This window comes from Paralichthys olivaceus, chromosome 9 (genome assembly GCF_024713975.1).
Source record: "Paralichthys olivaceus isolate ysfri-2021 chromosome 9, ASM2471397v2, whole genome shotgun sequence".
Lineage (NCBI taxonomy): Eukaryota > Metazoa > Chordata > Actinopteri > Pleuronectiformes > Paralichthyidae > Paralichthys > Paralichthys olivaceus.
Genome location: NC_091101.1, coordinates 10,101,632 through 10,117,774, shown reverse-complemented (window position 1 = coordinate 10,117,774; position 16,143 = coordinate 10,101,632). Strand labels below are relative to the sequence as shown.

Genomic DNA, 16,143 nt, shown 5'->3' with positions numbered 1-16,143 from the left:
CTCCAGCCTCCCTCTGGGCCTTGGCTCCAGCTCCAGGCCTCAGCAGGGGAATAAAAGGATTACTGCCATCTATGTCTTTTAAACAGCCTTCCCTAAGCCTTTTAGCTCCACATTCATTCTCACATCCTCCCCTGGTCATAAAGAAATCAATCTGTCGTCGCAAATAAGCAGAGGGAAGAGAGAGGCAAAACAGTGTACCATGATGTGGTAAATTAAATGTTTGCTTCGCTGTCGTGTTGTCTGCCTGCCTGCTTGTGTGTGTGTGTGTTTACTTCTCTTTGCTATATCTTAGCTTTTAAGCGATGAGGAAAACGGTGCCCTGGTGGCAACAGCTGTGTGAGGAGTGAGCTGGGCGGACAGACGGATAGAGAAAGAGGCAGTTAGGATCAGTATGCATGCCACACAGTCTTCCTAATAAGTTTTCATTCTCAATGAGAGAGCCAGTATTCTTTTCAGAAGCCCGTGGCAGCAGCACATTATCGTCTCTTTAATCACAGAGCAGCCAGGTGCTCCTGCCACAGTCAACGTCCTATTAACCCGTTGACTGAAATGGATTTTCATGTTCATAGAGGAAGTCAGACTATATGCAGCCTGTGTCTGCAGGATTGTGGCCTGTCTGTCACCCTATCATGTTTCTGCCAGTACCCATTTGTTATTTCCATGTGTGCACTACCATGTAATGTAAACACACAGAATTGCTGCAGGAATTCTACATCCTATTGTGTGCAGTTTTTCTAATTCTCTCTCTCTCACTCTCTCTTTCTCTCTTGATTTGTTTTTTCCCTCCTCAGTAAACCCTTCCCCATCGGAGACCGGGTGACGTTCAGCGGAAAGAACTGCGTGTGCCAGCAGTGCTCGCACAAACTCGTCAAGTCAAATGAACCGATCAAGATCCACGGGCCCAGCCGTAAGTCCCACGTCCGCCTTGCTCTGTCCGCTCTGTTTAGGACCACCAGGCCTTGCAGCGCGCCGAGTTTAATGCGATGTGTCCACGGGGCCCATTTAGCTCATTTAGCTTAATCAAGTATCTGTCAGATCAGTGGTCGGACCTGTCGAGCTGATGTGCCAGCTGACAATTACGCAACACAAACTGACACATCATTCATTCATTACTGTCAACACTTAACATGCAGAGGATCTGATGCACAACTGGTGGTATATTATATTGTATTATAAATATTAATTTACATAATGAAACAAATATCCTTATAATACAGGTATGTGCAGCACAGATGTCTCCTATTTGGTGCAAAGCAGGAAAAATGACAAAGTATTATCCCACAACAGAGCTATAGTGATTGATAGTGAATCATTTGTGAAGTGTGGAACGCAGACAGCAGGCTGCCGCTCACTAGCTGTGCAGTAATAACAGATGGCAGAGAGACAGTGAGTAACTGTCCTTCCAGATCGCTCTATTCAGGAGAATAAAATCCAAACAGCTCCCCAGGTACATGTTCAGCACTCCGACTTATGAGGAGGCAGTCGATGAGACGGGACACAGAGTGCAGACACTTAATGTAATGCACTGGCTGTTACTGCCTCTTCCTCTATAATTTTGTGAAACAAGCAGAATGCAAATAGAAGCCGAGGATAGAAAAGTGTTGGAAATGCACTTTGCCAAGTGCCAAAGTTATTATTTGAAGGGATTTGAATGGAAGAAACATACTGAATTAACCTGGTGGAAAAGATTCATAAATCAAGGTTTCCTCATTTAAGCAGTTATGAAGCAAAGGAATTACATTTTATAACCCTAATCAAGTTTCATGTCCCATTCATGTGCTCGTACTAAGGATGACTCTCATCTCAATTCAAAATTTATGTAAAAATTAAATATATATGGATTTTTGAAATTATGGATAATGACTTGCTGAATGTAGTAAATCTGCAAAGAATTATGCAACACACTGTTAAGGCCTGGAATTCTTCTCATTTCATATCATACATTTTATATTGGGGGCTTCACTGTGGCCTGAGGGCTAATTGTGTTAACATTGACTGCAACATGATTGAATGCAACTACCGGTATCTACCTAGCAACATCGTTAAAGCCTAATATTTAATAATTAACATGCTACATCTTGTTTGTATCATCCACTAATAAACCAGGAAATTGTGGTTTTGTGGAAACAGACTTTTGTTGGGCAAAAGTTCACAGTTCACCCTGTTTGTTGGGCTTCATGCTAAGCTAAGCTAAGCAGCTGTTGGCCATAGCTTTGGATTCAAAGACACAAAATCACAAAAAGCAGGAAGTTACTGCTGTTGCATAGACATGCGGAGGTTAAACCTTTCCAGAGCAACTTGCAAGTATGAGAAAGCAGTGAACCAGTGAGTAGGAAAATGATGTTGAAATTATATTTTAAAACAATGCAGTTATATTTGCACTACTGTGACTGCTGAGATTTCTTTTTGTGAGAATTTTGTTTCCGCATTTTAAACAGTGACGTTGGAAAGGACGTTGTACTGTATATGGGAGAACAACCAAAGTAGTTTTTACATTAGTACATTCTCAACCTTTATTGTAACTTGGAATTACATTTACAATATGTCCAAGTACATATAATAGAGAAAACATTCCAAGTCAAGGAAGAAAACACAAATATGAAACTGCAAAATTTGCAAAGTACAAAAGCATGCGCAAAAACCTTAGGAATAAAAACATGTAAATAAATTTAAAAAAGGAATAAATATGGAGGTCAAGAGGTTGAACATGGGCCACATCTGGCCCCACCTCCTTTAGTGATGTAATACTAAAGAAAAACTCCTGCTGTATCTCTATATTAAAGATCCTGTGAAATGCAAATCAGGGTGCAATATGATCCTTAATATTTATGCCTGCTCGGAAAAAACAAGAAGCTTTAGGGAATTGATTGGCATTCAAAGCAGCAACCATAGTGCTGTATGTGTGTCAGAGTTGACAATAACCAGCAGTTTAATATTGACAGTCATTATGACTGTTTTCTGTTGTCAAGGACTTCTCACTGCTACCTTTGCCTGCAGATTTAATCAATGAATGGGAAAGTGTAGGAGTGCCAGGGGAACAGAATTTATAATCATAGGGAGGGAGCGTTATCATTGAACACCCCTGAGAACAGCATGAGTCATAAAACAGTTTGATTTGTAGAAAAAGAATACAGGGATTTCTTTAAACATTTTAATATAAAAATACTTTTTTTTTTTTTTCCATATTTGGCAAATAAAAGATAAATGAACAGTTAACACAAGAGTATTTTTCTTGTCATGGGGCCTTTAGGGTGTGGCCAGCAGTTATTTCTCCTTCAATGTGAATTGTTATGTATCATATAATGTCAGGTCACAAGCTCTGTTACATAACTGCAGAGGATCCAATACTGATATCATTCTGTGGCTTAAACAGGAACTGTATACTGACTCAGTAGTGTCTCTCAGTCTGGAGCTGAAACCCTCGCCCCATAGACTCAGCACCATCACCTCAGACTGACACTTAGATTTATTTAGTCTGTGCAAACTTTACTCAGCACTGCAGTTTTTCTTTTACTGCAAACACAGTTTGTCTTGGCTGACAGCGCCAAGTGAAGTGCTGCCTCCCTTGTGGCTCCAGGCTTCTCACAGGGGCAGTGGACCGGGTCAGAAAAGGTTGAGCTGAGCCAAACATCTTCCAAATAGAAACAAATGGACCCTTTTTTCAGAATTTTGACACCCTGAAGCCGAGCATCATTTTCAGCCTCGTCGCTGTCCTCGGTCAATAAATCTTGCCGGGGTGTCGTTCTGAGGGAAATGGAATGTGGAGTGTGTTTGTATACAGTGCATGTGTGTGTGTGTACACATTAGGAATTTACTGACTCTTCCAACATAAACACTGATCTTGTCAGGACCAGTAGACCTCATGGGGACCAAAGCCTGGTCAATAGTGGTTCTTTACATGCAAGAGTTTGAAAAGCACTGATTAAAGGTTGAGCATCTCTAGGTGCCAGGCCAAGATGGTTAGGTTTAGGCATTTAGGTTATGGGCAGGGTTAGGGTTTGGTTTAGCTATTAATTTATGAAGGTTAAGGGGCAAGGGAATGTAACACAACGATGAATATCCTCACTCAGAGAGAGGAGCAAGAGTTAGTGTGTGTGTGTGTGTGTGTGGACACAGAGACACATTCTCATATGAGGGGGATTTCATGCCCTGAGGTTGTTCCACTGATATCTGCTTCCTGCCTGCACTCAGTCATGTTAAACGGTGCTCACAGTGGAGAGAACACACAGCTCAGCAACCTCTGCATTAGACCAGCTATTGATTAAGGAGGTGGTTGTGTTAAAGGGGAAGAAAACTACACTTCGTAGCACAGGGGCTGTTTGAAGATGTACAATTACACTGTGGCGCACTCAATTTCTCTCTTTCTGCTGCTTCTATATGTCCTCTTTTCTTTTGGCATCCTTCTCCTTTTCCTTTCTTTACTCATTCATCCTTTGGCAGAGATATGATGTTAAGAAGTACAAATACTTTGTTACCTTACTTAAGTGAATTTTTCAGATATTACTTATAATTTTGAAGTTTGGTTGACTTTATATTTTCCTCCCTATATTTTAAAACAAATATTTGTATTTTCAAAATAGGCTCGTTGTTTAGGCATTTGAGGGGGATTATCTGTTTTCTTTTTTAAATTTCGCATCATCGGGGCTGCCTTACCAACATCAAGGCAGATTTCAAGAAAAGACGATTCCTTGTCATTGCATATCATGCGCAGCCTTCGTAACGGGGAGGATACTCAACCGTGGAAACGAGGCGTGGCTCTTATGTCAGTGACCTGGCATAAGAGCCAACTCGTACAACTCGGAAGAAAATGAGGAAAGCTTATTTTTAGTTTATTGTTTCTATTTTATAATAATACATATTATAAAGGTAGTCTAAGTCAAACAGTGTTTTCCATTATCTGTACTTCTGCTTAAGAATTGTGTACTTTTGCCACCTCTGTCTTTTGGTCACTATTCTTTTTATCGCACCTTCATTTTGGTTCTCTCCAGACTGTGCTGGATGTGGAGCCGAGATCAAGCAGGGTCAGTCTCTCCTGGCGTTGGAGAAACAGTGGCACGTGAGCTGCTTCAGATGTCGGACCTGCAACATGGTCCTCACAGGAGAATACATCAGCAAGTGAGTTGCAAAAAAACGATTATCTTTGATATTCTTCATATCTAGTTTTTCTCCAGAAGTGGTAAACTGTGCGTTTGACACGCTACGGCAGCTTCATTCATACTTTCTATATTACAGAGATGGAGTGCCATACTGTGAGGCAGATTACCACGCCCAGTACGGGGTGAAATGTGAGACCTGCAGCAGATACATCAGTGGAAGGGTTCTGGAGGTGAGCGTGGATTCATACATGAGATGGTTCTAACATAGATTGAGCTGCACAAAAATAAAGGAATCGAAACTGCATGGACTTTCGTAACCGAGCGTAAATAGTGTTATCAGAAATGAGCAGTCGCATTTCATCCTCAGCTCAGTCTAATTCTCGCTGTGCTTTGGGAAGGGAGCGACTTAAGATTGGGGGGTGATAACAAAAAAAAATGTCTGTCCTGCTTTTCTAAACCAAAACAAGTTCAGCTACAGTTTGTAAGTGTGATCCAGCAGAGGTCCACAAGCACAGATTCACTGTGAACTGTTCACCGGTAAGTGGACTGTATTTTGTATAGTTATACAGTTAAAGCACAAGATGCAGTTCATTATCTTGCCCAAGGACACTACAGAAAGCAGACTGGAGGAGCACCACGGTCGAGCTGCAGTGAAAGCAGGCAAAAATATGTGAAAGCCGTTGAGAGGAAAAGAAGCCATAAAAAGAACTGAGAGGAAAGAGTGAAGGGGAAAACTTGGAAATGATTAAAACTGAAAATCACATTTGCACATTGCATGCTGTTACACTGAAGCAATTTTTAATGGAAGATCCAGGAAGAGGCCGAGATGGACGAAGGGAAGACGTGAAGGGGAAATAACGATTGGAGTGATAAAGTGCAGATGATAATTAAATGTTTTGGAAGAGTCTCTGGATGAAGTCTTCTGTCAACTGCATGGTTCCTGAGAATAGGACATATAAAGATTTACTAGACAGACGGGAACACACACACACACACACACACACACACACACACACTGGGCCTTGTTGTCCCTGCACTCCTCTAGCTTGTCAGAATGTCTGGTGTAAAGTGCTTTGTTCCTGACTGTCAGCCTCTCTGGACTATTTATAGACATGGGACATTTCAGCCTTTATCTCTCTCTCTCTCTCTCTCTCTCTCTCTCTCTCTCTCTCTCTCTCTCACTCACTCAATGTGCAAATGCTTGTGTGCGTAGCTTCATTCTTTTTGCCTGTCAAATTGTGATATCATAATGATATCACTTCTTTAAAATCCAGCGTGCGATTGATTTGACACGCTCCCTCCTCAGACATTTACATTTAGGATGAGAATAATATATAGATGTCATGTGTTGGCACTTTCCCAGCTGCATTTCTATTAGTCACATTTTAACTAAAACATTTTTTGACTTATGGATTCTTCTCTGACTTGTACTGCATCCTTCCACCAAGTTCTGAGGAAATCAGACAGGTAGTTTTTGCGTAATCCTGCTAAATAACAAACAACAAAAACTAACAAAAATAAACGCAGACGAAAACAAAACCTCCTTGCCAGAAGTGAAAACCTAATAGAAAGAAGGGGATTCTCCTCTATTAAATATTTTGCTTGAAAAATAACACAAACCATTGTCATAAGAGTTGTCAGTCAGATCAATAAATCAACTCATTGTTTTAGCTCTACCTGTTTATTGCATGAAGTGACAGTACTTTAATTGTGCTTTTCAAGTTTGAGGTGAAAAAAAAAACTTAAAATATAAAGTCACTTCTCAAATTCTTAAAGTTGTACCCCTGTTGTACTAAAGTACTGTACTTCAGTAAATGCTCTCAGTAACTTTCCACTACTGAAAATCCAGACTAATCTGTCTGTGTTTGTGACTCTGTTGATGATTAGACTTGTTCCCTCTTCTGCCCAACTTTCCAGAGCCAAAAGTTGTTAGTGTAACAAGCTGTTTTAGAAAAGGCGGAGACAGGGAGACAAAAAGAGAGGAAGTAGAAGACAGAGCAGCACAGAACCTTTCTTTCTCTTCTTTTCTCCTCCTCCTCCTCACTCCTTCATTGCCAATAAATATAGCAGCCAATTAATGTCAGCGGGGAGAATGGGCGCCTCATTAGAAATGGTAACAGCAGTCGCTGAGCTGATACCTATGCGACCACAGACGGTAAACACGCTGCTGCTCGGAAGGCAGGAGACGGAAGTGCTGCATCCTCTGCTGGCTTTCCTTTCAGGGTAACCTGAGACAGACAGGGGGAAAATGACATAACACCACCGCACACAGTCAGACACACTGGTTCTGTTCGGGTAAAGCCGCTCAGGTCTCCTTGACACACCTCTTGTCAGCGGTGCGTCTATTAATAGAAATTCTCTAATGGTGTGTCAGGGAAGGTAGAGGTGATGGGACGGGGGCCACGCCTCAGTCGTCGGACACGTGTGAGACATCTCGACAGTGAAGCTGACTAATGGACAAGCGCATCTCTGTGACATCACACTGCATCATTTCACGTGTCCATTTCCACTGCGTCCATTGTTTTTGGCTTGTGGTCCCTCGGGGTCCCACTGAATGTCCAAGGACATGCATCAGACTCTTATGTCCTTCACTTACATGGCTACCTACTATCTCTGCTTCTCCCACACACACTCCTACATACTCTCCAACACTCTTCTTCATGTGACTGACCTACAGGGATCTTTGCTCTATTTATGGCGTGGGGGAGAATGGATAGTGGGCACAATCATGTGATTGCTGCATGCTGATGAAACAGCTACAGGCTGCACAATAATGTCTGTATATATAATTAGGCCAGTGGTGGTCAGGTGATATACAGCAGAAAAGATATATAGATGCTGACCTGCTGTTTAAAATGATAACACATGTTCAGTCACACCAGCTTCTTTTATCTTCTGTCCTTCAGGCTGGAGGGAAACAGTACCATCCGACCTGCGCCCGCTGTGTCCGCTGTAACATGATGTTTAAAGAGGGAGAGGAAATGTACCTGACAGGTGAAACTCGATGCCAATGCATCCGCTCACTGACACACACACTCATACACCCAGACATGTTTGTACTTCTATCTGAGTGAGGACGCTCATTGGCATAATGCATTCGCTAGCTCCTAACCCTTAACCTAACCTAAATCTAATTCTAACCTTAACCCTAAGTCTTAACCCCCAAACAACCCATTAAAGGTGGGTCCGAATATGAGGAAAAGATAGCTGCACACACACACATGCACACATACACACCCACACACACACACACACACACACACACACACACACACACACACACACACACGCCAGTGTAGACAAATGTGTGGTATGTAGGAACACCCAACACCATGTCTCTCTCTTCTTCAGGATGCGAGGTGTGGCACCCATTATGCAAGCAAGCAGCCAGAGCAGAGAGGAGACTGAGGGTGAGACAGAATTTTAAATTAATGTTTGAATAAAATTAAAAAACGCGCGCTTCCCCCACCTCTACTTTTGTGTGTTTGTATCTCACAGCACAGACGCCTGTCAGAAACCTCCATCTCTCCACCGGGCTCGTCAGTGGGCTCTCCCAGCAGGGTTATATGTGTAAGTAACCTGTGTGTCTGCAGCTTTCAGCCCTCTTTTGAGCTGCCACCAGCACGAGCTTCCCCTTAAAAGCACAACTGCTACACCAGAGACACCAGCACTACCCATAGGCGAGAGTGGTTAGGCAGCAACCTGAAACACTGCTCACTCCCTTGGCCTGTTCACTTGTCTGTGTTCTTCCTGCTCTGTTGTCATGTGATGTGGCTGGGGTTAAAAATATGTGGGGAAATTTAAAACACACTAAGACATATTGGTCTCCTTCTTTTTCCCGATTTTTTCTCATCACCAAATCAAGATTAACAAAATACAAATGTGTTACTTAGTAATTATGATGATCATCTCTAGTCATCAATGTATTGATATTTGCAAGTCGTAAAACATTCAGAAATTGAGATTCTAACTCGGCTGAATCTGGATTAAAATGAAAGTTTCTGATAGTGTGGCTCTGGGGATGGCAGCATCAGACTGAGACTTCTCTACAACTGTTGTTGTACCAAAACTCAGAGTCCCACAGAGGATGTCTCCTGTTAACTTTGTTGAACCCTTTAGTGCCACCAGTGGGTGAAATGTATCAAACACCAAGCTGGTAAAGTAGGCACTCCCAATGCACTTGCAGTTTAAATACTGTCTGTAAGGGAGTGAAATCATCAATGAAATCACATTAGGGTGCTTTATTAAAGTGCAAGATATAAATAAATATACACTACCAATTCTACCAGACCAACATGTGTTGTCTGCAGGATGATCTTCCTCAGGGTTTTGGTCCTGCGCTATTAACGTTAATTGGTTTTCCTGAGGATTGGAATTCTGAGGAAGAACTCTGTGGAATTTTTTTTAATTATAAAGCTTCAGTGATAAAGGCTTTTCATTTTTTAATTCAACTTTTATATTTCATCAAATGTCTTCTTAACATACGCACCCTGTGTGCATGTGTGTGTGTGTGAGAAAAGGCACATGCCAGGTTTATGAGATTATCAATCTGAGCACACCAGTTAGACCAGTTCCATTTCAAAAACTAGAATGCAACTCAGTGGAGTCAATACCTCCGCCAATGTTCAAAAGTCAACATTCAAATTCACTAGATCAGAATTTGTATTTGCATCCGCACCAAGTTACTGAATTATTGAGAAATTATTGAGAAATCAACAAACATTTTAGAAATCCTGCAGTGTTAAAGAAAGTGAAAAATAAAATCCCACATCGGCTCCTTGGTTTGAGTCTGATGTACCAAAACTGAATGGGCTCTTTCTGGGTCCATGTCCCATCCTTCCAATGTGTTTCATAGTAATTCATTCAGTAGTTTTTGTGTAACCCTACTGACAAAGAAACAAACTAATAAACAGACAGGGGTGAAAACATTAGTTCCTTGGTGGTGGTAACAAAGCTTCAGTCAGATGTGGAACATGGTCTAATTGTATTCTGCTGGCTGAGTGTTAATGCACGTCTCCAGTATTAGCATGTCAAGTGTTTTCTGCATGCGAGCAGGAGTCTGCTCTCTCTGCTCGGCCCTGCCCCGCTCTCGTCTCATAATCAATGACCTTTCTGTTTAAGGTGATGGATGAGGGAGGAATGCAGTGTAAGCATGCTCTCGTTTATCCTCACTCTGCTTTGCTTTAGTAAATGTTCATACATGCTGAGCTCCTGAAGGTCAACAGCTACTGTCAGGTTCTACAGCATACATATGCAATTTTGGTGAGTGCACACACATGCCAAAACTGCATATGCATGTGCAGCCGTGCGTGTGCTTCATCACTAAACTGCTAGAGTTTCCATTCTACTTTGTTACTGTGCATCGTCCATGTGGTTAATGTTGGGTGTTGTTGCTCTGCTTGATGTCTGTGGTGGGTGTATGTATTGTGTATTTGTCCTCTCTCCAGGCCAGAGTGGAGAATGAGATCCTAGATTATAAGGACCTAGCTGCCCTGCCAAAGATCAAGGCCATATACGAGGTCCAACAGCCAGACCTCATATCCTCCTCATACCAGCCCTACCACAGATACACGTCTGATGACAGGCTAGACACTTACAGCTATGGGGAGGTACTACTGTCACACACTCCAGGCCAAACATTGGTCTCAGCACTGCAGAAGAAAGTTTTTTTTAGGTGCAGTTGAAGTGTATGTGTTCATCACACTTAATTATGTGGTATTTGTTATTAATTGAGAAGAAAATCTCTTTTATTTTGGTAAATTGCGATTCAGACAAACTGGAAATTGTGATGGAAAACTGATTGAAAGCATATGATTTGCCAAGGTACAACATTTACTGGAAGTATTTACTCAGCTATCAACTTGAGAATCTTGTTGTCCATAAAACATGGTGAACTTTGTGCTTTTTGCTAGAGTGGACATAATCATTGGGATTTAAATCAAGAGGAAAATTTTGTTTAACTCAACTTCTGTTAAAATAGTGGGTATTTCTTCAAGAGGTCTGGTAAATAACTTTAAATAATGAGCTTGAACTTTTTGTGTATATTTTCTAGTCTTTGTTTGAATTTACAGATTATGGACTTTTGCAATATGCAAATAATTCAGCTTTATATCTGACTCATTACAAATGGAATAATTTGACTTTTTTGGAGATGTACTACTGAATAAAAAATACATCTTTACACACCATCACCTCTAAATCTCCCTAATGAAGCCAATGTATCCACTGATTAAACCAAAGAGATTTAAATAATTAAGTAGTGAATTTAACACAGACCTTAGAATAATACATCTTTGTTCCATGCAGCAAACTCCAACAAAAATGTTGCATTGAAGACTGTTTTTTTCTTTTTCTCCTGTTAATAAAGATGACATGTGATGTATAATATTTCATCCCCTCCTTTGCAAAAGTGCAAATAACAATTCTATTCTCTCTGCTGGTTCTCCAGTCGCTCGGGACGCTCTCTCCGTACTCTCAGGTAAGCATTCTTCCTCCCGGGGTAATTAGCAGAGCACTTACAGGACGAGTTTAAACAAGTGAGCTCATTTTGACCTGTCACTAAGCTCACTGTCTCCCCGCTGCCCCTAGCTTTTCTCTCAAGACTCATATTTCTTCTTTGTCTTTATAGGACTATGACAGCCTGGATATAAAGCAGAGGCGGTGCTCCAGTCCAGGTTACATTGACTCACCGACGTATAGTCGTCAAGGCATGTCACCCATCATGCCTCGCTCTCCACAGCACTATGTCTACCCTGGTGAGTCGAGGAAAATTTCTGCTTATAACCTTAGCATGAGTCTGTTGAATTAACATACTAAATCAACTGGATCATGACATTTGCAATGTGAGATGTACATTTAAAAAGGTTAAAGCACCCACCAAGTTTCTGAATTTTACTTTTATTTAAGAGAGGTCAATAAAAGGATTATTTAAAATGTTGTGAGAGAATTAGATGAGATGATTGATACTACTCTAAAATCTGTCCATTTAGCAGGAAGCTAAAGGCAGCAGCCACTTAGCTTAGTTAATGACTGAAAACTGGCCTGGAAGCTAATGTGGTTCTGGTTAAAGTTTACAAAATCCAGTTACTTACCAGCACCTTTGAAGTTGTGTCGTGAGGTTAAAATTGCTTTTCATGTCCATGAGATTGCCATTACCTCTAGTATAGGCAACAAATATGCCCTTATATCAGTATCAACAAATCTGCCATATTAGGGCAGAGTGTCGTTTCACTTCTCCTTAAATACTTGTTTGGCTAACTCATACGCTCAGTTGCTCCGTTGCTGTCATTTCATATAACTCTTGCACATGTGCATTGACACTGTAATAACCACAGGCAAGTCAATAACCTGTCATTACACAAGTGGAAAAGTTCCCTGATGTCACTTTTATAATATGAGTGAATGTTTAGGCTGTTCAGTTTTCATCTGCATGTATCGAGGTCCTCTCTTTCCCGCTCACGTTTCCTTTGCTGTGATTGGCTGTGGCTGGCTGCAGGCTCTGAGAGTGGCAGGAGTTCACCTTATTACAGCCAAGAGGGCCGGTCAAGCACACCCACCACAAACCAGCCCCCTAAACATTTTCATGTACCAGGTAGGAACTCCTCATCCCCTCATCGCCTTACACACTCTCATGTAGACCTATACGGCCCCTGGAAGATTTCATCAGCCATTACTCACTAATGCAAATTATTCAGAAAGGTCACTTTAAGTTCCGTGGGAAGGCGGGGGTGTACATATGTGACTATCTCGTATTTTTATACAGATCATAATTGCTCTGGCATATTCTTCCCCTCACACTGCGTCTTTACCTTCCTTTAAAACAATCTACCTCCACCGTCTCTCCTTCTTTCGTCCCATCACCTCGCCAAAAACTCACATCACCTCCTTCTCTCGCTCCTCCACGTGTCACCTCTTCATCTCCTCTTTCTCTCCTCAGCCACAGGGGACCCCAACATCTACAGGAAGCCTCCTATCTATCAGAGAACGGGTACAGTGCAGTTAGCCCCGCCTTAGCCTGCCTGTCCTGCTGTCAGTTTAGTCATGCTGTGTTTGAGTTCTCCGTGTAGATGTGTTCACAGACCTGTCGATGTTCTTCAGCAGCCCCTTGTGCTTCAGCATTGATTAGTATTGATGTCCCACTTATGATTGAAATTGAAGCCGTCAAACAAAACTAGATCAATGGAATTGATCTAAAATGTGCAAATGAAATAGAGTTCGACTCGTGCCACTTGTTCTAAAATTGATGATAACGATTAAATGGACTTGTTGCACTAGGAATGTAAAGGAGCGACATTTAGCGTGCATGCCTGCTGCTGCGTGCAGACCCCACACAGCACGACAGGTTCAGCAAATAGGGCTGGAATAGGCCGTGAATGAAGGAAAGGTTGCTCAGGCGTGACAAATGTTGAGTACTTTAGACTCTGAGGACCCACAATTCTGCAGGATAGAACAAAGCAGTGCAACAAAGCGCAGTGGAATTTATAAACTTGAATTTATATTTACTGTGGAGACTTCTTTTTATTTTCTAAGTCTAACCTGGTTAGCCAGCGACCAGTGTGTGTTTTACTGGATAGTGTGGTTGTGTTTTTAAAGGAATTTGCAGAGAACTGTTGTGCTCAAAAACAGACGAGAGCATGCGAAAGGGGAAGTCTGATTTCTTAATTGTGTGGATTTTGTCGCTCAGTCAGACAGCATGGCAGCGCTGTTAACACAAGACGCTATTTTTGCCTCTCTCCTTTTTACAAGTCATTAAACTTAAATGGAGTTCGGCCATCTTGATCGCGTGCATTGAGTATAAACATTTATAAGAAAAGATTCACTATCCCCTTGTCACGTTACAGTGGGACTTTCAGTTCAGTCACAAGACTTCAGAGCCCCTGATGGAGGATAGTTTATCTTTGTTGTTGTCCTGCATGTTGCTCTGTACCGTGTGTGTTCGTATTTGTGGGTTAGTTAGTGAACCATGTCGATCTGTGCATAGACACCCTCACCCTTCGTTGTTACTCAGCTACAATTAGTACATCACTGGCCATAATGCGTCATAGGAAGTAATGAACCTTCAGCATCTGCTGCAAACAGCAAGTTCAACAAACCTTGTTAAAACTCTGACATTCAGCCAACACTTCTCCATCAGTCAAATTGATCCCTGCTTGTACTTAATGTCTTCCTGAACGGACCTGATAATTATTTCCTCTTGTTTCAGCACTAAACATGATTGATTTAAATTCACAACAGACATTTGGAGTTGCTGTGCACATCAATGGCCCGTTGCGTACTAATTAGTTAACAAGTTTGCTACCTGTATAGGAAAGAGTCTTTATAACACCACCACGGTTTTGCTGAGTGTGTCCTTGAGCTCTGTACGGGTAGCAAATCATTCACATTGTCACATCTCCCTCTGGGACTCTCCAATAATATTTCCCTTTTTCTTTCTTACCTCTTTTTTTATTGCACCCAATCACTTTTATTCACTTCCCTTCACCTTCTGCTCCACTTTACCCGGTGACCTTGCCGCTGTAAGTATCTCCTTCCTCTCGCTGTTTCACTCACTGTCCGTAGAAAAGATAACTCACATGTCCGTCTGTACGTGTTCAGTGTTTGTTATCCCATGTGTCAGTATATTGTACAACCATACGCCCAGTGAAAGAAGAAGATGGGAACATCTGCCGCTGGTGTCATGGTGCATCATGTGTATAGGAATTCAATGGATCATGGACTGGGGCCGGCATGGCTAATGGCTAACAGAGTGAAGAACGATCTATCTGGAATTACATTGCATGTCACCCCCATTGACTTCCATTGACTGTGCTTTAGTGCAGAGAGGCATCAATATCATCGCCTCACACCACTCATGAAGCGACTGAATGCCGCAGGCTGAGCAGTAACTGAACTCACGTTAATACTGACTATTTTCACACTGCTGGCTGAAATATTGATCTTCTCTGACAGGAATGGTGGGATGATGTAAATCTCTCGCTGTTGTGATGTTCATTGTCACATTTTTACTCCTGAACACACTGCAGTGACAGTCTTATGACAATAGTTTGGTATTTTGGGAAATACACGGATTCGATTTCTTGCTGAGAGCTTTGTGAGAAGATCAATACCACTATCATGTCTCTCCATTAATATGAAGTAATATGGAGTCAGGATACGTTGAGTTTAGGTTTGCATAAAGTCTGGAAGCAAGGGAGCAGTGTAACCTTTGAAAATAATAACTAAATCCATGTTGCAATACCTGTAGTGCTCACTGGTTGACATTTTATATCTTGTTATACAAAACCAGGGTGATTGAAAATATTATGGTGCATAAATCTTTTAATTTTTCAGTTCAACATTTTTCTAAAAAGTTAAACCAACGAGATGTGAACTTATTGGTAAGAGTTAGACAAGAAGATAAATGCCACCGTCATGTCTCCCTATTTATGGAAACTTATAATGAGTCAGAATACGTATAGTTAAGGTTAGCATAAAGACTGGAAACAAGAGAAAACAACAAGTTGTGTAACAGAAACCTCTGTTTCAAATGTTTTATCTTGTTGGTTTAATCCATACAAAAACCAGGATGACTTGAAATAGTCTGGCACATAATCACCAGTAAAATTGTATCTCATGTTTGTCCCTTAGCATGAAAACTGGAAACAGCAAGTCTGCCCGTATTTAACTTATTCAAATCTGCCCATCATCCCCTCTTAAAGTTCGCTGATTAATCCAACTAAGACACTATATAGAGTTGTTTAATATTTTCAAAAATCGAGCACAGTGACTTCATGCAACTTGTCAGTTTTTTTCGTATGAAATGTTGCTTTACCTGTCTTTGTTTGAAGGAATGACGGACGTGCTTATTGGAATACATTTTTCTAATACTTTTACAATACACAAGAACCTACACACGATGCACACGGAAAAGAAAAAGCATCATGTGTCTCCTTTACACAAACATGACATGTTATTTACAGAGCTTCAGACGTGCTTGTGTTTCTCCGTTTCCTTTTACAGTAGCCTTCCTCCTCCAGCTTCCTCCTCATATTTCCCAAAATGCCAAACT

General features: G+C 41.4%; 1 protein-coding gene across 4 annotated transcripts in view; it reads left to right on the top strand.

Annotated features, from left to right (window-relative positions):
* The window catches only part of ablim3 (actin binding LIM protein family, member 3), a 47,692-nt gene that overhangs the window by 26,043 nt on the left and 5,506 nt on the right, over positions 1-16,143 (top strand). The window contains exons 4-14 of one of the 4 annotated variants that reach the window (XM_069531713.1): positions 792-907; positions 4,989-5,115; positions 5,233-5,326; positions 8,003-8,090; positions 8,448-8,506; positions 8,595-8,666; positions 10,544-10,705; positions 11,545-11,574; positions 11,725-11,851; positions 12,592-12,687; positions 13,033-13,083. In XM_069531713.1, the coding sequence (XP_069387814.1) occupies positions 792-907; positions 4,989-5,115; positions 5,233-5,326; positions 8,003-8,090; positions 8,448-8,506; positions 8,595-8,666; positions 10,544-10,705; positions 11,545-11,574; positions 11,725-11,851; positions 12,592-12,687; positions 13,033-13,083 (1,022 nt within the window). The remainder of the gene's footprint in view (positions 1-791; positions 908-4,988; positions 5,116-5,232; positions 5,327-8,002; positions 8,091-8,447; positions 8,507-8,594; positions 8,667-10,543; positions 10,706-11,544; positions 11,575-11,724; positions 11,852-12,591; positions 12,688-13,032; positions 13,084-16,143) is intronic. The other 3 variants (XM_069531714.1, XM_020106288.2, XM_020107057.2) reach the window with 3 other exon arrangements.